The following is a 25,071-nucleotide window of genomic DNA, read 5'->3' on the forward strand; positions in this document are numbered from 1 at the left end:
CTAAACAACTCATCCTAAAAGGGTGCTAACCTTTTGGTCATTGAATTAACCACTGATTATTCGAGTGCAGGTTGGGGTTCTGCGTTTTGGCCTTTTATCGACACAAAAGTTCATTTGTTTCAGACATGCTTAACAGGTTACATTAAGGAACATCACATGGTTACAGTTGCACAATCGACATGTCTGAAAAGCAGCGTGTATTTAATCCTACCTTCATGTTTATTACTGATAATTAATGAATACATAGGCTGCATGGTGGTTGAGTGGTTAGAGCGCAGGCTTCACAGCTACCTGAGTTCAATTCCACCCTCGGCCATCTCTGTGTGGAGTTTGCATGTTCTCCCCGTGCATGCGTGGGTTTTCTCCGGGTACTCCTGTTTCCTCCCACATTCCAAAAACATGCTAGGTTAATTGGCGACTCCAAATTGTCCATAGGTATGAATGTGAGTGTGAATGGTTGTTTGTCTATATGTGCCCTGTGATTGGCTGGCCACCAATCCAGGGTGTAACTTGCCTCTCGCCCAAAGACAGCCGGGATAGGCTCCAGCACCCCTGCGACCCTTATGAGGATAAGCGGTAGAAAATGAATGAATGAATAATAGCCCATAATCTTGCCTTGTAACTGTGACTATTTATTAATTATTTTCTGAAAAAACATAGGGAGGGATCATCGAACTTTGATATTGTGATGGACGCCTGTATTTATTTGTCCAGTAAGACTAAAAATTATTTTCTGTAAACATAAAACAAGAAAAAACAAATCATAAACCAACATGTAAAATGCATGACAAATGGCGACCAATGACTTGAAAGTTCATCTACATAAATGAATAGATGACTTAAACACGTTTAATACATCACAGTATATCATAGCAATCCTGAGTGGCTTTTGAGCTGACAATATTTTTGCAATATTTCCGTATCAAATTATTTATTGATCCAATTTAGAGGTGAAGTAACACATAAGCATTTTTGAGCTGTTGTAAAAATGGATGTATAGATTTCTTACAAATGCATTTATGCATTACATTGTTAATGTTTTGTCCATATTATTATTATTATTATTATTATATGTTGCACATGACACTCAAAGCATAAGACTGTTTTTTTGTGCAAATTAGTTCCGGAGTCCCTGTAGAAAACCCACGCATGCACTGGGAGAACATGCAAACTCCACACAGAGATGGCCGAGGGTGGAATCGAACTTGTGTCTCCTAGCTGTGTGGCCTACTTGGCCCAGCTATTTTATGTGATAATTCATTCATTCAGTCATTCATTCATTTTCTCCTGCTTTTTCCTCATGAGGGTCGCGGGGGGGGGTGTCTTCCCATCTGTCTTCGGGCGAGAGGCGGGGTACACCCTGGACTGGTGGCCAGCCAATCACAGGGCACATATAGACAAACAACCATTCACACTCACATTCATACCTATGGACAATTTGGAGTCACCAATTAACCTAGCATGTTTTTTGGAATGTGGGAGGAAACCGGAGTGCCCAGAGAAAACCCACGCATGCACCGGGAGAACATGCAAACTCCACAAATTCAACTGTGAGGGTGGAATTGAACCCTGGTCTCCTAGCTGTGAAGTCTGCGCGCTAACCACTCGTCCGCCGTGCCGTCCTATGTGATCATTATTATCAAATGAATAGAAGGGATAGGTTTTGCCTGTGTAGACCGCATTTAGAGGTAAAAACAACATGGAAATCGGTGAGCTGCTCATTGGCTGAAAAACCCTCAATTGTCAACCTGATGAAGGTATTTATTGTAACCGACCAATGCCTATACCTTTTCAAGGTATACCACAACATGAAAATCACTACAATTGTCCGTTGTACCAGTCCAGAACGGCCATTACTTAGAAATACTTTGTCACATCCTGTGTTGAAACCACTGATGTGTGTGCTGTAGCCAAATGTCGGGCATCGATAGCACAGGAGTTAGCAATAAGCGCTGCCAGTACGATCACACTGTTGTCACCAAATGTGGGCAAACATTGCTAAAACATCCTGGAAGTCATCAAGTCATACAATATACTGAATAAAAAAGCATGCAAATGGTTAAAATATTTTTTTTTCACCTTTACACTGAAATTTGTTGAGCGGTGTTGTGAGCAGCAGTCTGTCAGCCATGTCGGGAGGTCCGCTGCAGCGAGCAATGCCTGTCGAAAGCCACCCGGTGAACAAGTTTCCATATATAAATGTCATTTGAAGGACATATATATTTTTTTGGGTCTTACCAGGCTCTTTAAAGCCAGCCTTCACCCACTGGGAGAGCCAGCGCAGGTCGCAGTTACAGTACAAGGGATTTGCACCGAGAGCACTGGACATGTTCACAAAATGAATACCTTCCCTATCAACATTCTGTATTGTGACCATGTTTGTTGATGGGACTTACAGGTGAGACAAGGAGATGAGATGGTTGAACGCTCCATCGGGGATTGTGGAGAGGTCGTTGCCGTGGAGAGTCCTTAAGAAAATGAGAGAATGCATAAATGTTAAACAAAGATCCAACTATCTTTCTGTTAAAGTTACAAAATCTGATGTGTCATGTCAGTCAAGGGAGGGAAATCACGCCGGCACAAAGAATTATTGAAATGATCTGCATCTCCTCAGCAGTGTAGGACCACCATCTGCTTTTAGAATGGAACATGAATACATTTATATGAAACTAAGTCGTCAGTGTGAATGGTTGTTTGTCTATATGTGCCCTGTGATTGGCTGGCGACCAGTCCAGGGTGTACCCCGCCTCTCGCCTGAAGACAGCTGGGATAGGCTCCAGCACCCCCCGTGACCCTCGTGAGGATAAGCGGTAGAAAATTAATGAATGAATGAATAAATGCTTCCCTATTGAAAATGAATGTAAAATGTATTAACGCCCTCTAGTGGTGGAGCATCATTTTCATGTACCATTACTGTGACATTCTGGTTAGTCTACAGTCCTTGATGGTCCTTGTGTAATTGTTCAACATTCATTCATTCATTCATTCATTCATTTTCTACCGCTTATCCTCACAAGGGTTGCGGGGGTGCTGGAGCCTATCCCAGCTGTCTTCCGGTGAGAGGCGGGGTACACCCTGGACTGGTGGCCAGCCAATCACAGGGCACATATAGACAAACAACCATTCACACTCAGATTCATACCTATGGACAATTTGGAGTCGCCAATTAACCTAGCATGTTTTTGGAATGTGGGAGGAAACCGGAATACCTGGAGAAAACCCACGCATGCACGGGGAGAACATGCAAACTCCACACAGAGATGGCCGAGGGTGGAATTGTACTCGGGTCACCTTGCTGTGAGGACTGCACGCTAAACACTCGACCGCCATGCAGCCTTACATTTCAACAATTATTATAAGTTTTTTCATTCCAAAACTTAAAATTCCAATACTCCAACATTTCTCAACAACCTCTAACCATTCCAACAACATTCCGATTATTCTGTATGTGACGGCATGGCTCAGACGCCTCCCAGAATGGTGGTTGCTGTTCGATTCCTCAGTCGCCTGAATGGATTTCAACACATTTCTAGGATACGTCAACATTTAAATTCAGCAACAGTGTTTCAGCAGTACTAATACATACAAACTTGTGTACATGTGTTAGTATCAGTTACAAACAGCCCCCCCCCCCACCGCCTCACCCCACCCCCACCACGGCCTGCTCCAGAGGGAGTTGCGTGTAATAAGGGAAGTGACAGTGATGACTGCCTGGCAACAGGTTGCTACGGGGGGGGGGGGGGGGGGGGGGGCAGTCCCCACGGCAACATCAACTAAAATGAAAGAGGCGAAAAAAGAAATGGGTAAGAGTTTGGCTTTGTTTGTACTTATTTGTTTTTCCACTGAAGGCCACCACAAAATGGTTGAAGAGAGCAAGCATTGGTCTGGATCGGTGTATACGGTATTTCGGGCAAATGGTGCTCACACCAATATAGTTAAAGTGCACATTTTGGAGTGGCCATTTATTGTGGCCAACCTTAAGGCCAATCATCACATGAAAAACATCACATGTAATGTGGATTATTATTATTATTTAGATGTTTGAGTTCAGCTCATGAAAAATTGTGTTTATATTTTTGTTGCATGTCTTCTTCTTTTTGTGGCTTTTCCCTTCAGGGGTCGCCACAGCAAATCAATCTCCTCCATCCAACCCTGTCTCTCTCACACCAACTTCTCTCATGTCCTCCTTCACTACATGCATAAACCTCCTCTTTGGTCTTTCTCTACGCCTCCTACCTGGCAGCTTTAAATGCAGCTCTAAATTCAATATCTCTCCTCAGGACATGTCCCAACCATCTCATTCTGGCCTCTCTGACTTTATCTCCAAGGCCTCTAACATGTAATGTCCCTCTGATGTACTGATTCCTGATCCTATCCATCCTGGTCACTCCCAATGAGAACCATCTCAGTCTGGCCGATAATCTGACTTTATCTCCAAGGCCTCTAACATGTAATGTCCCTCTGATGTACTCGTTCCTGATCCTATCTATCCTGGTCACTCCCAATGAGAACCTCAGCATCCTCATCTCTGCTACCTCCAGTTCTGCTTCCTGTCTTTTCCTCAGTGGCACTGTCTCTAGACCAAACATGGCTGTCTCACCACAGTTTTGTATACCTTACCTTTCCTTTCATTTTAGCTGAAACTCTTCCATCACACATCACGCCTGACACTTTTCTCCACCCTGTTCCATCTTACCTGCACTCGCTTCTTCACCTCCTTTTCACATTGTTGCATGTACTTTTATGAAATGTTTTCCATAATTATGTCTCCATTTGACAATTATGATACTTCTAGTCATCGTCAGCAATAAATCACACAATGCAAAGATGGAGCAGTTTTGGTCTTGATGGGTCTTCTAATTATAAATCCCCCATGTGCCTTCTATAAAAAATGACTGCACGTACTCAATTGTTGCACTCCACTGTTTTTACTCTGTGCCATTCTTCATTCTTGTTGACGTACTTTGTGTCGCATTGTTATGATGTCACACTATTGCCATAGCGGAAACAGTTATCCCACAGGATAGATCAGGACTAAGTGAACTTTGACTTAGGGCAAACAACGGCGCTCAAGGAGGAAACTTTCTTTCAGAGAATAATAAGTAATGGTCATGGATGCACCACAAAGCGGGATAACAGCATGGCTGTTCAACGCTCAGGCTGAAAATGTGAGGATTAAATCAAAATTAGCTGCTCAAGATGTGGCTGGTGGTTTTTGCTTGTTGTGTGCTCAGTGCACAGTGCATTTGGGCCACCAGACAGAGGGCGTACAAGCTGATGGATGAGACACAGAAACACAAGCTGAAGGTCCATTCATCAAACACAACACTGGGTGGGCGGCTGGAAAGCAGGACAAGAAGGAACGAAGGAAGGTAGGAAGAATGGAAGGATGGAGGACAAGAGGGTGCAGATCATGCAGATGATGAGAGGTGGCCATTTTTAACTCTTTTAGTAACACTGCCGAGACATACTTTACGTCGTAACGCTGCGCTTGGCATGGTACCAAGAAGCCTGATTAAACTTTGATTGAGCTCCCGAGCAGAGAACTACAGCAAAGAAGAAAGCGTCGTGACTCACAGCAGGCGGAGCGACTTCAGTCCGTTGAAGGCATGGACCGGGATGCAGCGAATTTGGTTGTAGCTGAGGATGCTGTTTGGAGAGAGAGAACGAGGACAAGGTTATTTAGTTGGCGTGGTTTTATTGGGATCGTGTCAACATTTAGCGTCACGTCTTGTCATGTTTGCTTTAATTAAAACAAACTCCAGTACACTTGCTCTACTGGTACAGGTCGTTGGGTCAAGTGTGAACACCAGCATCAATACCATGGCGGGCTGAGACCGCTTGAGAGTTGATGGGTTTCTGGCGTGGACCAGAAATGACAACAAAATATGTTGGAAGTGTTGTCTCTCTGTTTTGCTGTCTCTCCTTATATGTATGTTGTATGTTAGCACACTTTAAAAGTATATTTTGGAAGCTTTTTGTGAAATCTAAGCTAGTAAATATAACAGAATATATAAATAGGATATGTATTAAACCCAAGGAGGTTAAGAAGATTGGATTATGTCATGTGATATGTCACAAGACCTCTAAAAAAAGTATATTTTAGAAGTTTTTAGTGATATCAAAGTACAGAAAATACCAGAATGTCAAAATAACCTATATGTATTTGAGTTACGTCACAAAACATGTGCAGTGAAATCCGTACTTCATGCATAATTCCTGACTGTGCAGCCGATGGTCCCATGGCAAAAATACCCAAGTATCTTTTTGAGTATTTGTAAGAATACTTGAAATCTCAACATGGGCCAATTCACGGTTTTTGATAAATCCTGTCATGAGGTGCCCGTAATACGATCTAATCTAGTCTATCTAGTATGTAATTGAACAGACTGACAGACATTTATACTGCGACCATTTTGTACATTTTTATACCAACAAAGTAATTAATATCAAAGTGTCTTATTTTTCAGGTTACAATATTTGAATCTCACTTCAAACATGTTCCTATCAGCAATGAAAGATGTGTTCAAAGACGCCACGTAATTTTGTGGAAGTTTTAAGCACACTTAAATGCTGTTAAGAATATGCAATTTAAAAATGTTTGGGGTTTTTTTTGTTGTAAAAAATAAATAAATAAATAAAAATATATGCACTTACAGTTTTTTTTTGACTTTCTGCGTATTTTCGACCACACATGACAAAGATGTGGTGGTGATATTCAGAGCTGGGTGAGTCTGTGAACGCACCTTAAGAACGAGCTAGTGTTGTTCCCAGGACTAGCGAGTTGAAGATGCATTTATGGTGTTGGAATTACACGGCATTGTCGGAATTGCACAGCGTCAGATTGTGCCATCATAATGGAGAGGTGTGGCTTGCCATGATGCACAAGCATTATTCATTCATTCATTTTCTACCGCTTATCCCCACCCTGGACTGGTGGCCAGCCAATCACAGGGCACATATAGACAAACAACCATTCACACTCACATTCATACCTATGGACAATTTGGAGTCGCCAATTAACCTAGCATGTTTTTGGAATGTGGGAGGAAACCGGAGTACCCGGAGAAATTGAATTGAACTTGGATCTCCTAGCTGTCAGGCCTGCGCGCTAACCACTCGAACACCGTGCAGCCTGTACAAGCATTAATTACGCAACAAATGTGGACATAATTCATTAAATAATTAGATCCAATGTTATTTTTGACAGAAAATGACCTCAACCTTCCAACGGAAATCACTTGAAACTATAGCAATTTGTGACAAGATGTCATTTTTTACAATGCATGTCTGCCATGTTTTGTACTAAGTGTGCTGCATTTGCGCATTATACACTGCATGACTTTTTCGTAGAATCTTCGACATGAAAGTGAATGCAAACACAGCAGTGGGCTATCTCGTCCCCTGTGGTGCAATAAAGACACCCTTGAGTCGTGCACTTAAATCACAGTCTGTTCTGTTTTTCCGGAGGCTAAGCGAAGCAGTTGTTTGCGCTGAACGGCTCCCTGGCGTCGACGAGCGTGACTGCACAAAATAGGAAACATAGTGGAGTGAATGGGGCGTGGATTTGGAAACAACGAATATGCAAAGTCCACATATGCTGGAGGTTAATTAAAGCTAATATGAGGCATTTATGTTACAATTACATGGCTAAACAACCATTCGCATGTTTTGTAACGCCAAGTATCTCCATTTTCCGTCAAAACAAGTATTTCCTTTGCAGACTCTATTTTCTTTTTAAAAAGCAAAGCGAAGACTCCTTTCAATACACATCATGCCGACAACCTTGGATCATGAATGCAATGTTTTGGACAGATGATGCATGCATAGACTGATGATGCATGCATTCAAAATAAATGTCAATGAAAAAAATATCAATGCAACACAATAATGTTCCAATATTTTTACACGCATCTGTGGAGTTGTGCTAAGGATGCTTTGGAAGACTTGTTCATACATGTAAAATAGCCTTACTTACGGTTTTATAGTCATTAGACAAAAAGATCATGACTTATAGACCATTAGCTGCAATGTTACAGGAAGACACCGGACAAACTACTCTCCATCATGGACAAATCCCACCCACCCACCCACCCACTCAATCGGCCAATATAGGAGCAGCAGAGCTCATTCTTGTTTGATTATATTTTTACAAACTATTTTTAAATATGCAAAACTTTTTCATCTTATATTCTTATTATATTCTTCTATATTTATATTTATATTTATATTTATATTTATATTTATATTTATATTTATATTTATATTTATATTTATATTTATATTTATATTTATATTTATATTTATATTTATATTTATATTTATATTTATATTTATATTTTATTAGATTTATATTGCATTGTGTGTTTGTCTTTTTTTCTGCAGTTGAGCTACTGTAACTACAGTATGTATTCATTTTATTTTATATATTTATATTTATATTTATATTTATATTTATATTTATATTTATATTTATATTTATATTTATATTTATATTTATATTTATATTTATGTTTAGGTTTAGGTTTAGATTTAGATTTAGATTTAGATTTAGATTTAGATTTAGATTTAGATTTAGATTTAGATTGCATTGTGTGTTTGTCTTTTTCTTCTGCAGTTGAGCTATTGTAACTACAGTTGAGCTACTGTCACCAAGCAATTGTCCACTTGGATCAATAAAGTCTGTCTAGTTTTAAGTCTCAGTTCCCCCTGTGCCCGTGCAAAAATGTTTTACTTGATGGTGGCCATGTTTTTCAAACACTCTTGCTACAATTTTACACATATTTGCTTGTATTTCACCTAAAAGTGTGCAGCAAATTTCATGACATGTTTTATAATTCTGACAACTCAATTTTTTTCATTTTTTTTTTGTGCGAGAGAAAAAAAAAGAGGCAATGATGCAACTCTCCACTGATGCATTAACATTGCAGAGCACTTTTAAGCCATAATGCTGGAGTGCTGGAGAGTTGGACAAGGGATCACACATGACACTGGGATCTTTTGCAGAGTGTGTGAGATCAAACTTATTAGGGTGTAATAAAGCACCACCATATGGTATATTTGTCAGAAAATTAATAGGACTGTCAATGCAGTAGGGGTGCAAGTTTTGACAAATCTTCACATTCTGTGTGCAGCCATTAAAGAGTAGAAGAGTCAGAGTCATGTATGTCCATGGAAACTTACAGTGTGGCGAGTTGTGTCATGTTGCTAAAGGTGTATGGAGCCACTGTGCTGATGCTGTTGTTGCTCAGGTCTCTGCGGACACAAATACACGGTCAATACACCCACACACCCACTATCCGGACACACACTTTGTCAACCTGCACAAGGGTTTAGCAGAGGGATGCAAGCAATGAGGTGTACTGTACGTACACCAGTGACAGATGCTTCAGGGCCGCCAGTTCCTTGGGTACAGAAGTCAGCATATTTCCCTCCAGGTAACTGCAAGGAGGAAAAAAAAAGTAGATGTGATATATTTGTAGAGGAACACAAGCAAACAGCACATTTTACAGCTAGAGTTCAGGTTTAGCTTGTGTAAAAAAAACAAAAAATAAACAAAACAAAACAAAAAATAGCCTCTAGATCGAATGCATCGCTGGAGTTTTTCTAACACTGCTCCATGATCTCACTTTCTTCCTCCTCGGGTCAGAAGTAGGCCATGTGGACACTATGATGGAGTGTCTTCTTCAAGCCTGATCGATAGCTAATCACTGTTATTCACCCCAAGGAGCAGGAGCCATTCCATAGCTGGTGGGAGCGGCATGCCATCGTTCACCTTTGCTCTGAGGGATAGTCTTCCTGTTTTTTCATCTTTTGCACTCTTTCTGCTGGCTGATAACATTATAGCCTTTTTACTGTATGTTGCTCTCAATTAAAAATGATAACATCTACCACTAATGTTGCCAATTGCATTAGGAAAAGACATTATTGAGTAGTAGCATGTACTTTGGAGTATTTTGCCATACACATATACAGTATTACACAAGTTGGCTCGTTCACATTAGGCTCCAGCGTACTCCAGCGACACTAGTGAGAATAAGCTGTATAGAAAATGGATCTTTCTTTGCATTGTGACATTTACTACAACAATTTACTACAGCATGCACCTCTAAATGATACTATTTTTCTGTCTTGTATGTGTATTTACTACTACGTTAAAAAGCCATAGCCTTTCAGTATGTGGAATCAAACTATAGAATGGATTGAATAAGACCCTCAAACAATGCACAGCGATGAGTCAATTCAAGAAACAATACAAGCAGTTGATGTTTGCTAAATACAAGGATGAAGAGTCTTGAACCAGACATTCATTCATTCATTCATTTTCTACCGCTTTTCCTCACGAGGGTCGCGGGGGTGCTGGAGCCTATCCCAGCTGTCTTCGGGCGAGAGGCAGGGAACACTCTGGACTGGTCGCCAGCCAATCACAGGGCACATATAGACAAACAACCATTCACACTCACATTCATACCTATGGACAATTTGGAGTCGCCAATTAACCTAGCATGTTTTTGGAATGAAAACCCACGCATGCACGGGGAGAACATGCAAACTCCACACATAGATGGCCGAGGGTGGAATTGAACCCTGGTCTCCTAGTTATGAGGTGTGCGTGCTAACCACTCAACCGCTGTGCCGCCCGGTACGAGACAAAAAATAAAAAAATTAAAACAAAAAACTAAAACAAACCCCCCCCCCCCAAAAACCTGAAATTATACTATGAAAGCAGGAAGTGAACAAATGTAACAGTTACTGATTGTAAAAGTACCAGATGGAGGGGTAGGATTTAATAAGCTTTGCTTCCTCCTACTCCTTTTGGACATGTGGAACTGTGAAATGATTATGTGATGCATTCAATTGTAATCTGATGCATGTTCAAATGAAATTAAACCATTACAATTACCATTATTTTATATTTAATACAGAGCTACAGGTCAACTAGTCGTGCTAGCAGTTTCATAATGAGTTCAGCAACAATATGTACTGTATGTAAGATGACTGTGTGCATGAGTATGAATTGTGTGTGTTGGAGGGGGTAGTGCACCAGACTCACAGTTCCGTGGTGTCCTTGGGAATGCCCTTGGGCAGCGAGTGCAGCCCTCTGTTGCTGCATCGCACCACGCTGTCTGAGCATGTGCAGACATCCGGGCAGCCAGACGCAGGAAGACAGCCGTTATCCTCGCCACCTGAAAGACGGAGCGGGAGGAAAAGCCGGGCGGGAGGGGGGGGCGGTCAGTGAGTTTAAGAGTGACATTTTTTTTCATCATTCTTTAATGAATTGTACTATTTTTAATTCCCCCGGTGGGTAATATTATGCATATACTAACAGTTCAATTGCAGTTCAATTGCTACCACGTCACTGAGCAATCTAAGAGTTTGGTGCATTGCATGGTGCAGGATCCAACAACAAGTAGCAATTTCCTATTATTATTATTATTAATAATGATTCATCCAGTGCGGGATTTAAACCTTGGACCCTCCAGTCTCAAGCCAAATTAGAATATAATGACAATATCAATTATAATAGCAATGAGGCTTAATAGTACTTATGCATGAGTTAAATGTAGATAAATATTCAACATAAGTACTTTCTTAGGACTGGATGGTTTTATCTGTTGCCATCTTAGCAACTGTTGTGCAAACACTCCAACTGCTAATAAAGGATAAACTAGTAATGAGGGATTATGTGGTCTTATCTTATTTAAGCGATACAGAGGAAAAAAAGAGAAAGCCTGCTGAGAGAAAGCCCAAGGACATTAAAGAAAAAGACATTAACGAAAAACTGCCCATCTGCATGTTTATGTGGAGAATAATGAGAGGCTGAAAAAGCGCAATGAGCTAGCAGGGCAATAAACCTTCACCTTTATCTTTTACAGTGTGCACACCACAAATAGTGGTGTGGAAAAGTATTGGCCCCTTTGCTGATTTCTTTTTTTTTGTATGTTTGTCACACTTAAATGTTTCAAATCGTCAAACTAATTCAATTCATGGCCCTGTGTGGAGAAAAGTGATTGCCCCCTAAACCAATTAGAAAGCAACATTAAAGGTACTGTTGGGGCACTTTTAATGGTTTCAGTACCAAAGATGCATTTACGCATTTGTATAATCCCAACAGCTTGATCTCTTGTACGTTTTTTGTGCGAGAGACAAAAAGAGGCAATGATGCAACTCTCCACTGATGCATTAACATTGCAGAGCACTTTTAAGGCATAGAGTGCTGTTGATAAAAGGGTCACACACGACAAGGAGGAAGTGAGAGAACGTGGAGGAGTGTAGCGTGCAGAAGGTAACGCAAATTTTAACAAATGCACACGCACACACGTGCACACACACAGTTCAGTTCCAAATGTAAAAATTTGTAAATTAGTAAATAGTTCATGGTGTCAGCCGTGTTGTTGACGTTTATAGATATTTTAGCTAAAAAGACAGACTACACGGCTGCATGGCGGTCGTGTGGTTAGTGCGCAGACCTCACAGCTAGGAGACCAGGGTTAATTCCACCCTCGGCCATCTCTGTGTGGAGTTTGCATGTTCTTCCCGTGCATGCGTGGGTTTTCTCCGGGTACTCCAGTTTCCTCCCACATTCCAAAAACATGCTAGGTTAATTGGCCACTCCAAATTGTCCATAGGTATGAATGTGAGTGTGAATGGTTGTTTGTCTATATGTGCCCTGTGATTGGCTGGCCACCAGTCCAGGGTGTACCCCGCCTCTCGCCTGAAGACAGCTGGGATAGGCTCCAGCACCCCCGTGACCCTCGTGAGGATAAGCGGTAGAAAATGAATGAATGAATGAGGCAGACTAGACTTGAAACTGAAAAAAGGTCAAATGCAACAAAATGGAGAGCATACAAGCACAGTGACCCCCCAGGGGGGTCCCGTGTGAGAAGCACTGGTCTACCCATGATGAAAATGCTTACCAGATCTAGGTGACATTAGAGGAAATACAGTAGTCCTTGTATTTTCTTGTATTTATATTCTTATAACATATAACATGTAAATAATACTATATTACTTTATGAATAGAAGCCGCTAAGATCTCAAACAAGGAAATCTTCACTGTCAAAAGTGTACTCATGACGTGTGCTAACTAGCGCACATGTAACACATGAAAAACCATCTCTGCAGCATGCTCACAAACACATGGTGGGAACCAAAAACACATGGTGGACCGTAACCTCAAGAGTGAGGAAGGATCAGAGCCCAAAGCGTTGTTCTTGGCTGAGAACAGCTTCCATTTCCTCGTATGACACCCACACACACACACACACGCGTGCTCGCACAATCGCTCATACTGCTGCAGTATGGTGGTGCATTGTGGGAAACACTTGAACCGTACTTCTTAAAGAGCGAAAGGCAACAGAGTTAAAACCATAATGAAGGATAATGAGGCTCAGTCACTGAGCCAATAATAACGCAATTTCAGCAAAGTGAAGGGACACCGTAGGCAAGAACAAGAATACTGTTTGTATTTAAATGTGCTCATGCTCTATTGTGTATTTGGGTCATGTGCTCAGATGGCAGAGCCAGGTAAGATTTTGTCATTGTCATGTAAATGTTATAAATTATGGACAGAATATCAATAATTTGGAACCTTTCCGAGCCTACGGATTGATTTGAGAGATTGGTTAAAATATAAAAGATAAACAACCCAATAGAATACACTCATATGTGACTTTACTCATCTGTACACACCAGTCATTATTTGCACAAAGACCCATTTATCATTGCACTAAAATTAATATGTCTGCAATATGTCTGCTCCTGCATATGCTCATGTGCAATACTATGTGTATATTTTGGATATGTTGTATATATCTTGTATATATCTTGTTAAATTGTCTTTTTTACTCTACTTTTGTATACTTTTTTTTTAACTTGACTACTGAACTGAAAGGAGAAGCTCTCCAATCTCGTTGTACATATTGTATAATGACAATAAAACCATTCCATTCCATTCCATTCCATTCCAAAAAGTGACCTTATAGTAATGCTATTTTCATGTAAAGATGTATAAAAACAAGAAAAATATCAAAGTGAAAAAGAGTTAGGGAATGGTAGCAATGGATTCAATGACATTGTGGAAAGTTATGGACAGTTTATTTGACCTTTAATCCAAAAGGACCGAACAATGAACTTCTAATATGCAATACACACAAGGGATTTGCAGCAATAGCATGCCTAGAAGACAAAACTTTTGCTTACAACAAACACACAAAATGGTTGTTTTATAAATACTGTACAAAAACTACATGAACTATTTATAATCTTGCCTGCGTTAAAATTTCCTACAGGATGCCTTCTTAGTTGTTTAGGATAGTTGGCCATTATAAATACCGTATTTTCACACTTTTTTTCATAGGTTGGCTGTTCCTGCGACTTATACTCCAGAGCGACTTATAAATGAAAAAAGTGTTTATGTTACATAAACACTGGACACCTTTTCTGTTCATTTTTATTTTTTGTATAGCTAAATAACCATTGTGTTCGCATATCTTACACCTATTCAGCCTGTTCTCTATTCTTTTATTATTGTTAGAACTTGCCTTCCAAGAGGACGTAATGTCTGTTTTGGTCAAGTAGTTTGGAAAATAAATTACCCGCAAAAAATGCAACTTATACTCCAGTGTGACTTATGTATGTTTTTTCTACCTAATTATGCATTTTTGGCCTTGTGCGACTTATACTCCGGAGCGACTTATAGTCCAGAAAATACGGTAATAGTCAAAATTTTGTTGTGTATTAAAAATAATAACATCTTACAGTTTAGTTTTGGCGATATGTCACGATACTTCGTTCCACGATACTGTATCAATATTCAAAAATATGACATCTTTATTCACGGTTTATCCTATCAAAATCCTAGTTTTTGATAAATCCTGTCATGAGGTGCCCCTAATACTATATCTAGTATAGAGGTGTAAGAAAATATTGTTTCGGCAATATATCGCGATATTTCGTTCCACGATACTATATGGATATTAAAAAGTATTATATGGATATTTTTAGGCATTTATCATAGACTGTATATGGTATTTATTCAAGTTAATTTCTGATTTGAATTGAAACCTCCGATGGTTAGGTGGTTACGTAGTCAATTAGGCAATCTAATCTAATCTTCACTCGTCAATCTCGTTCAACGTCCTCACACATAAACACAGTTCAACATGGCCGAATGCCAGCACATAACAGCGGCCCCTGCGGCGTACAAGGCTGAAGTGTGGACACATTTTGGATTTCTACACAAAGTAGGGTGTGCAGAAATGGACAAAACCCATGCCGTTTGGAAAATGTGTCGTGTTTCCCGAATAAAGTATTTGGGGAAACACGACAAATCTGCGAGTCCACTTAGCGAGACACCATGAGGACCTGCCGCTAGCAAGCAATGCCAAGGTCCTTTTGTATACTACAAAAGTAGTACTGTGATATTGCAGGTATTTTGTTTTTCTAATTGATATCACTATTTTGTTAAATAATGGTTATTTCAAGCATCCTAAAAGGACTTTTTACTGATGTTAGTTACCTTGTTCCACAAAAATACTCTTCTGATGGTGGATAAGTCAGGGACTTTATACTCTGCATTTTTTCCACAGCTAATAGAATGTGAACATATCTTGAGACATAATTAATTTATTTGGTTTTTTTTTTTGTAAATTTAAAGCTGGATGTTAAAGCTTTATTTATCCAAATGCTACACTTTAAGTTTTTAGGAAAGTTTGTGATACAGCATAACATACTGTTCTAATGGAATAAAAATGTGTTTAGTAAGTGCATATTGCTGGTGTAATTCAGTTTTTCCAGGAAATAATCTTTAACTACAAGAAAAACAAAAAAAATATCGCCTTGTTAACAGTATCGTGATATATCGTATCGTGAGCCTAGTATCGTGATACATATTGTATCGCCAGATTCTTGCCAATACACACCCCAACTTGACATGGACTAAAAGTGTACTTTTGGTCATAATCTAGACTTTAAAAAGGTTTTAAAAAGAAGAAGCAAAAATTCCTATACTGTTTGACTTTATATATTCAAATCTTAAAACAAATTTGTTCCCAGGTGCCAAACCAGCTAACCACTTCCTGAGAAAAGCATATAGAGTCAAACTTGGCAGCCAAGCGAGGAGCCTTGGTGGTGATGGGAAGGCATTGTCGTGGTAACGACAGCGTCAAAAGCGGGAACCACAGAGTGATGTCATGCGAGGCTGCTGGTGCTGCTGCTGCAGTCCAGCGGTTAGCGATCTCCCTGTCCTCACGATGCCCCGTTGAAGGATGTGGCCGTGCAATGTGAGGCACGTCTCCAACTAAACTGACAAGGCAGTTTGCGTAAGACGCGAGGCTCAAAAAGGCTGACGTGAACATTTGGCTGGTTAAACGTTGACGTCATCCGGTCTGAGCGGATGCCCAGTTTGTTCAAGCTAAGTACTCACCCAGAGACATAACATGACATAATGACAACAATTACCATCATTGAAACAACCTTGAGTCATTTCAGCATCAATCCATTTTATAATGCTGCATTCGAGACCGCGGGAACGTTGGAAGCTTTGGAGGTCCGACCTCAAAATGTTCTGACTTAAAGTAAACAAAAAACCCCAAAACATGGCTGCTGACTACAATAAGTTACCATTTCTATTGTTTGTCAACAGATTATTTGACTGTCGTACTCATAATTGGATTGATGGAATGGATGGATGGAAGTAAGTCAAGCCTTTTCCAGATACTTTTAGGCTTTTTAAAATGAACGCCATTGAAAATCAGTACGGACATTTGGTATGAAAAACCTTACTCTTACTTACCATCGCATGTAAAGTCGGGGTTTGCCACATCCTGGATGGGGATCTCCTTCAGGAAGGCTGGCCTCTGACAGCGAGGGTTTCCACTCACCACTCTGGTCTTCTTCAACCACTGACCCAGCCAGGCCAAGTGACAGTCGCACACGTATGGGTTGGATAGGAGGTTACTGCAACAAAGACACACAAAGTTGAGCTCAATGAAAACATTCTTTTTGTAACACATTTACAACAATGCACAATAAAGTACATTTTCCAATCAATGCTTCCATTCAGTTAGATGCCACATCTCTACAAAAGCAAATACATTCATTCATTTTCTACCGCTTATCCTCACGAGTGTTCCGGGGTGTGCTGGAGCCTCTTCGGGCAAAAGAGGCGGGGTACATCCTGGACTGTTTGCCAGTCAATCACAGGGCACATATAGACAAACAACCATTCACACTCACATTCATACCTATGGACAATTTGGAGTCGCCAATTAACCTAGCATGTTTTTGGAATGTGGGAGCTAACGGAGTACCCGGAGAAAACCCACGCATGCACGGGGAGAAAATGCAAACTCCACGCAGAGATGGCCGAGGGTGGAATTGAACGCGGGTCTCCTGGCTGTGAGGCCTGAGCGCTAACCACTCGATCGCCGTGCAGCCGTGTTGTTGACATTAATATGGATATCAGCCGTGCAGCCCCAACAGCAAATAATGGCATCTTTATCTACCTCTGCATGCACTTTAAATTGTTGCAACCCCTCTGTTGGTGTGAAACTGGCGTGTTACAGTTGATGTACTGTTGTTTACATTGAACTCATCAGCAGTATTAATGTTGTATGAGTTTGTTTATTTACTGCTATTACAAAATTTGTTACTCCTGTGTTGTAATAAATACTTGTTCAGAAATGCCAGCAATTTCATAAAGAAGGTAAGAACTGTTTTGAAGAAATAACATGAATGCGGCGTCCATGTTGATGTCGCTGCCTCAAAGCCGCCTTTGTCAACAATCATATCATTCATTATTTCCATGCATTTCTGCATGTCAAATTTGAATTTAAAATAATAAAAATGTGTTGTGTCACATTTTTGGCTTTCTGGAATAGGTTCATTGGATTTACATTATTTTTGATTCTGTTAGTCAAACCTTGTGGAATGAATTAGCTAACCAAGGTTCCACTGTATCAGTATTAGGATTGGGCATCGAGTACCCAAGGGGTCCAGGACTAACATTCCGATTCTCCCAGAGATTTTGCATTGCTTTCATTTAAAAAAAAAATATACATCCCTACGTTTGGTGATGGACCAACCCGCTGAGTGGCAAAACTGGCCGCATAAAACCAACAAAGAAGAAATGCCAGGAAGTGTTTGTGTTTATCGTTTTCAACCATGGACAGTGTGCAGCGACACTGGAAAATTTGGCTGAAATCCTGACAAAAAAAAAAAATAGAATGGTCGGCACTGTTACTGTGCAACATTTGCAAAGCCATTATAGCATGCAAAAGTTGGTGCACCACTAACAGCATCTATGGTGTACACTGTACAGAATGCCCTTTTTTGGGTAAAAAAAAACCCCAAAAAAACTTAAACTGTATTATGGAAAGCAGGAAGTGAACAAATGTAACAGTTAGTGATTGTAAAAGTACCAGATGGAGGGGTAGGATTTTATAAGCTTTGCTTCTTCCTACTCCTTTTGGACATGTGGAACTGTGAACTGATTATGGGATGCATTCAATTGTAATCTGATGCATGTTCAAATGAAATTAAACCATTACCGTTACCATAACCATTACCAATAAATTCCGTCCATGAAGTTACGTTATTGTGCTGGTGTGCTTTTGGTGCCGTGGTTACGGGTCGACAGTAGCCATTATTTATTTGCAATAAACAGCTCGTTCATTAACCACCTCCTGGTGGTTTTAATAGCATCTGTATCAGAAGTGAAACACCGGACAGCATGGCGGTAGGGCGTGGTGAATCGGTTGGTTTCACAGAACCGGTTATTAATAATAGATAGTGGCTGCTTCTGCCAATGGAAAAGGGCACTGATGACATTTTATTTAGCTACCTAAGCATCTTTTGCGTTAAACATAAACCTTTGGTGCAAAGATGATACTGGACAAAAGCAAACAGAAACAAGCCGAATAGATTTTTTAGTTGCTAAGAAGAGCAGATTTGCTCTATTTACTTTACAACACGGCAAACAACTCTAGCACCATGGCGCTTCTGGTCATAAACTCCGAGACATTTAGACGGAAGACCATGTTTTGGAGAAGTGGGGGGTAAAGAGGAAATAAAAGAAGCAGAAAGAGGAAAAAGGTTATGATTCATTTTTTATTCATTTGGTGAACTTAATGAGATACAGAGAGGCTGAGATAAGCAGGCCAGGCGAGCCAAACAGTGAAAGAGAAAGGAAAAAAAAAGGTTATCTCATTCATCTTATTCTTATTCCATGACTTCTCAGCATTTTGTTGCCTTTTCTGACGGCTCATGTGATATTTATGATATTTATGGTAAAGAATATTAAAACTGACGGGTGGGGGGGGAGGGAATCTTGAAAAACAAAGAATGGGTCAGCACTGGAAATAGCATGTTTTGTAGCATGCAACTGCCTCGTTTATTGCAGTTAAGCGGTTCGAGACCTGATTGTAATAAGTGAAGTAGGATTCCTGATTTATAAACTGAATATTTTACAGTTAGGACCTTCTAAAAAACTTTTTTAACATTATTATAGCCCTCTCGACATGAACTATTACATCTATAATCGCCTCTACACTGGGAAGTTCAGGGACGTCGGGGATGATGAGATGCGCAGGGAGATGCGTTGCAGCTTGCGATGGGTTACTGCCACAACAGCAACCCATGTTAGGGATTATTGTGACTGTTGTGACTAATGCAAACCTGCAAACCTGGTGCTTGTATGTCTCACTGAACATTATAGTAAAATTACTGACACCTAGTGACCAGTGGAGGATACTAGATATCACCAAAACATTTTTGAATGCGTCTTCTGAATGCCTTTTGTTTGGATTTTAGGTCATTTATGTTTGAAAATTCCTAATAAATTCCCAATCAGACATAAAAATATGTATTTAAAAAAATCAACAACAATAACTCGCTAGACTGTATTAAATTTGTGAGGGAAATTCAGGGAAAAAAAATAAAATTTGTGCCACAATGTTAAAAATCGAGCTGCTAAAGATCGATTTCCTTGTGATGAATTGACCTCAGACTTCAGCCATGTCCCGCCCCCCCCCCCCCCCCCCACCCGTTAATCTTTTAATTAAACTAATACTATACTCTCTACTGGGAAACAAGGGGAAGGTGTTGAAGGAGTGGGAGGATGGATGGAAGAGAGGAAGCACATCAAAAACAGCAGACTGATAAGGAAATGAACAAATAAGCTTGTGGTCTGCAACAACAATTACCCTTTCGTTTGTGTGCCAATTAAAAAAAGAATGCAAAGTGACTTTCATTTGCCCTTTAACGGCTATATTCCCCGTCAGTCAACACATACGAGGTAATATGTTCCTCGCTCATTTGCCTTTTTGGGTAAGAATTTCTGGTTGCCAGAGTAACAATTTCTGTACATCAACAAAAGCATTGGATTGCTCTATTACATCATGTAACGTTTTTCATACTTGTATGGCCGTGTGCTTAAGGTAGCATTTCCCATTCGACTAAACAGGATTCTCATGTTCTCTGTGAGGCTTTGGCTGTTTCTACCAACCAGTATGGATGGAAAATCCATATAAATATTTAATATTTCAAATTAAACAATCTTTTCGGCAAATATTTTTGCAGAAAAGGCCAAACTTGACCAGATGACCATCAGAGCCAAGATAAGTAAGACTCATTGTTCATATTTGATGTCATCTATTTATTCTCATCCACTCACCCACCCACCCACCCATCCATCCATCCATCCATCCATCCATCCATCCATTCATCCATTCATCCATTCATCCATTCATCCATTCATCCATTCATCCATTCATCCATTCATCCATTCATCCATCCATCGTTTTGACTACATACTAGTTAAAAAACATGATTAATGGCAATTAATTCCTTGTTTTTAATTCCAAAAACAAGATTTAAAAACTAACTTAATCTGAATATCTGCACTCAATTCCCATAGTTTTGCTTTGGACCCGCCCTGCTGTGTTGAAATCGCTTGTTTCCATTGGACACACAACACACTGACGTATCTAATGTCTTTAGTTCTGGGATGCCGTGTGGTCGCGTTAAAACAATAACCAGCCTTTGCTGGGTTCTTTGTTGACGACGTACTGCCAGTTCTTTCTGTTATGGTTCTGATCCGGCTAATTTGCAGACTCTCTGTATAAAAGGCGCTGCTGTTAAGTTTGCACAGCAATCCGCAAAATAAAGAAAAAGGACAAGGTAAAACACTTGAATCAAAGATGACGGTTATATGAGCTCTCGCTGTTTTCAGGGAGACTTTTATAGCGTGGTATGTGGTGTTCACAGTATGAAATAAAGGATAAACTGCTGAGGTTTTATCACACTGATATAAGGTTATTTATACTCTTTGCACAAGGTGGTCGGAATATTGAGGAAAAGCTGCACCGGCCTGTAACAAGTGCGCTAAAACAGGAAACACATGATGCAAATTAAGCTCATGTCAACATAGACGATTGAATGTCATTGTTATTGATTGTGTAAATGATCTTAATGAATGAAATGAGGAATACAAACACAACTTACATGGTGGAGAGGGAATGCAGGGTGGCGAAGGCTCCCGGGGCGATGCTGGAGATCCGGTTGTCATACAGAGACAGCAGGCGTACCGAGCTCAGGCCTGTAAATGTTGTGTTGTCAATGCAGCTGATCTGGTTGCTCCGCATCATCCTGGAATACAGGTTATTGATGATCCACATCAATTGTTATGTACTGTACGTATGGAAAACAGATTGCAAATATCGTAAACAGTAGACAGGACTGGCCATTAATTGGAATTAGGTGTGCATGAGAAAGTGGAAAGAAAATGAAACAGTGTATCTCCATGCATTCATGAGATACACGAATATTGGCCAATTTTTTATTTTTTTGCTTTTTTTCTCTGAAAATATGCATTTTTTCCGCAGAACATGCATCTACTTACCTTAGGTGGGTTCTAATTTGTAAGAACATAATACAGGTAAAATGTACGGCATACATGTACCACTCTTAAAACCACCACAATTTTTTATTTATGCTTTACTAACATGTTTTTTCATCAAATGCTGAAATTTCACACTTTGCTTGGTGGTCCTTGAAGGGACCATAGTAAGAAATGAAACTTAAATATAACTTCTCATCATGACACCAATTCCTTATGGTAATGGTAATGTTTTAATTCCATTTGAACATGCATCGGATGACAATTGAATGCATCACATAATCAGTTCACAGTTCCACTTGTCCAAAAGGAGTAGGAAGAAGCAAAGCTTATTAAATCCTACCCCTCCATCTGGTACTTTTACAATCAGTAACTGTTACATTTGTTCACTTCCTGCTTTCCTAATATAGTTGAAGTTTTTTTTATCACGTATTTATCACCGAAGTTCGAGGTGATATGAGCATCCAATGCCATAATGGGTACCATAGTAAGTGTCAATATAGTGATATGTATAGCACATCATGACTGGTTCAAGACTCTTCATCCTTGTATTTAGCAAACATCAACTGCTTGTATTGTTTCTTGAATTGGCTCATCGTTGTGCATTGTTTGAGGGTCTTACTCAATCCATTCCATAGTTTGATTCCACATACTTAAATGCTATGGCTAGCATAACGTAGTCCTAGCATAGAAGTGTTTCAAATGTACTTCTTCCCTGAGATCATATTTCTCCTCTCTTGTAGAGAAGTATTGGATGACATTTTTAGCTAATTGGTTATTTTTAGCCTTATGCATTATTTTAGCTGTTTGAAGATGAACTATATCAGCAAGTTGAAGTATTTGTGATTTTAGAAATAAGGAGTTAGTATGTTCTCTGTAGGCGGCATTATGAATTATCCTTACTGACCTTTTTTGCAGTACATTTAGCGAGTAAAGATTGCATTTATAGTTATTAGCCCATATTTCCACACAATAAGTAAGATATGGATAAGCAGAGAGCTTCCATTTGCAAGGTTATGGAGCTCAAGCTAAAAACTACAACATTTTATTGCAAATGTTGATCTAACATCGAGGAACATTAACGTAAGTTCACAGTAGGGTTTGGAGACAGCACTTGGGTCAGTCTTGTGTAAACATTAGACATTTTTACACAGATTTTCGCCATTCACCGATGGCCTCAGAACGTACCTCCTGCCATCTACTGTAATTTGCTTCTGCGCTTACAGGCGACTTCAGGTAATTTAATATAAGCATTAATTGGAGCTTTTTCAGTATAATTACAGTATATGACATTGTTCCCTACACATAAAACATGTCTAAAATGCGAGAGAAAAAAATTTAATTGTTGGAAAAATATTTGCTCTGGAGGATCAATACCCCCTGACGCACAATGATGGAGTATTTATAGCAACACAGTGTAGTCAACTGGTTATAGTAAACCACAATGACGTCACTTTCCTTTGGCTGGAGTTATAAAGCATATACTGCATTGCAGGTGGCACCTGGAGTTTATACCTCTAACTTTCAATTCCAAATACAAGTTATGAACCGGCTTTTGTTTAGCAATATATGTATTGGCTACATATGCATGAGCGTGGACTTTGTGTGGGTGAAAAGAGTGAAATAAAGAAGATGAAATAACATAATATGATCTGACCGGTCCCTAAAGGACGACCGCAACAGAGTCTGCAAAAAGACAGCAGCCGTGGTCTTTGAGTCACATGGGCTCATAATTCAGTTAGTTAGCAACCCGCGGGGACGGCTAACCTAGTTAGCATGACTATTACTGTAGCATGGAGCCGCTTAACATGAGACAGAGACGCTCTTGATGCCATTAGAGAGTCATTAGTCGGCATATATATAAATGATAGCATTAGTCCGTCATTACCACGTGCACACAGACGACATTAGCTTGGCTTGTGAGTTGGCTCGCTATCGTGTAACCCCTAATTGGAGCGTAGCCAGTTTAGCGTGGGTGGCTAAATGAGGCCGTCATTAGCTTTGATTTCAGGGTGGGTGAATAAACAGTCCCAGAGTATCACTTACTAACACAAATCAAAAAGGCATTTAGGCCGTAACCCTTACAATTAATGCACATTTACCAACGCTCAGAGCTGATGCTTGGGATTCCACGACAGACTTTTTCAAGGTTACAGTAAATCCACCAGTCTTGCTTTGAATGCCGGCGAGTTTATCACATTTATGAGCATTCTTCCGCTGCGTCGGCGGTCAGAGTACAAAAGTTAACAACACTTACAGAGTTTTTAGACCCGTGAGGCCACGGAACATTCGTCCCTGCAGTCCCGTTAGCTTGTTGCCTGTCAGTAGAAGCTCCAGGACACCAGACGCTCCGTCAAAAGCTCCCTCGCGGATGTCCCGAAGCTTGTTGTTGCTCAGGTTGCTGCAGGAGTAACACAAATCAAGAAAACTGGTTTTGATTGGGGGGTAAGTTGTCCCATAAAGTAAACTATATGAACAGTTATGGCCCAAAAGTATCAAACAATGCCATTATTTTGAGTTGAATGGTCGTCTTCTGGCTGATCAGCTGAAGGAAAAACGTGTTCTCCTGAGCTAAGGTTATTTTGCAGAGTCATCAGGCCAAACTGGCCCCGGATGACAGCAATTAGAACCAAGACAAGTCAGCCATCCACCCATTTGCACCACCAGGCGGGGTACACCCTGGACTGGTGGCCAGCCAATCACAGGGCACATATAGACAAACATATAGACTAATTAACCTAGCATGTTTTTGGAATGTGGGAGGAAACCGGAGTACCTGGAATTAGGTGTGCATGAGAAAGTGGAAAGAAAATGAAACTGTATCTCCACGCATTCGTGAGATACACAAATCTTAGTAAAAAAAAATTCTCGGAAAATATGCATTTTTTCCTCAGAACATGCATCTACTTACCTAAAGCGGGTTCTAATTTGTAAAAATATAATACAGGTAAAATGTACAGCATACATGTACCACTCTTAAAACCACCTACATTTTTTCTTTATGCTTTACTAACATGTTTTTTCATCAAACGCTGAAATTTCGCACTTTGCTTGGTGGTCCTTGAAGGGACCATAGTTTCTGTGAGGCTAAGAAATTAAAATTAAATATAACTTCTGATCGTGACACCAATTCCATATGATAATGGTAATGGTTTAATTTCATTTGAATATGC

General features: G+C 40.0%; 1 protein-coding gene across 2 annotated transcripts in view; it reads right to left on the bottom strand.

The window, feature by feature from the left end:
- Positions 1 to 25,071, bottom strand: part of slit3 (slit homolog 3 (Drosophila)) — a 264,962-nt gene that overhangs the window by 42,633 nt on the left and 197,258 nt on the right. For both annotated transcript variants that reach the window (XM_078788398.1, XM_058048416.2), the window contains 10 exons: positions 24,156 to 24,299; positions 21,505 to 21,648; positions 16,796 to 16,959; positions 11,054 to 11,186; positions 9,373 to 9,441; positions 9,184 to 9,255; positions 5,578 to 5,649; positions 2,397 to 2,468; positions 2,239 to 2,321; positions 2,080 to 2,160 (listed from right to left, as the gene is read on the bottom strand). In XM_078788398.1, the coding sequence (XP_078644524.1) occupies positions 2,080 to 2,160; positions 2,239 to 2,321; positions 2,397 to 2,468; positions 5,578 to 5,649; positions 9,184 to 9,255; positions 9,373 to 9,441; positions 11,054 to 11,186; positions 16,796 to 16,959; positions 21,505 to 21,648; positions 24,156 to 24,299 (1,034 nt within the window). The remainder of the gene's footprint in view (positions 1 to 2,079; positions 2,161 to 2,238; positions 2,322 to 2,396; positions 2,469 to 5,577; positions 5,650 to 9,183; positions 9,256 to 9,372; positions 9,442 to 11,053; positions 11,187 to 16,795; positions 16,960 to 21,504; positions 21,649 to 24,155; positions 24,300 to 25,071) is intronic.

Source organism: Doryrhamphus excisus, linkage group LG23 (genome assembly GCF_037039965.1).
Source record: "Doryrhamphus excisus strain RoL-2023G ecotype Guam linkage group LG23, RoL_Dexc_Guam_v1.1, whole genome shotgun sequence".
Lineage (NCBI taxonomy): Eukaryota > Metazoa > Chordata > Actinopteri > Syngnathiformes > Syngnathidae > Doryrhamphus > Doryrhamphus excisus.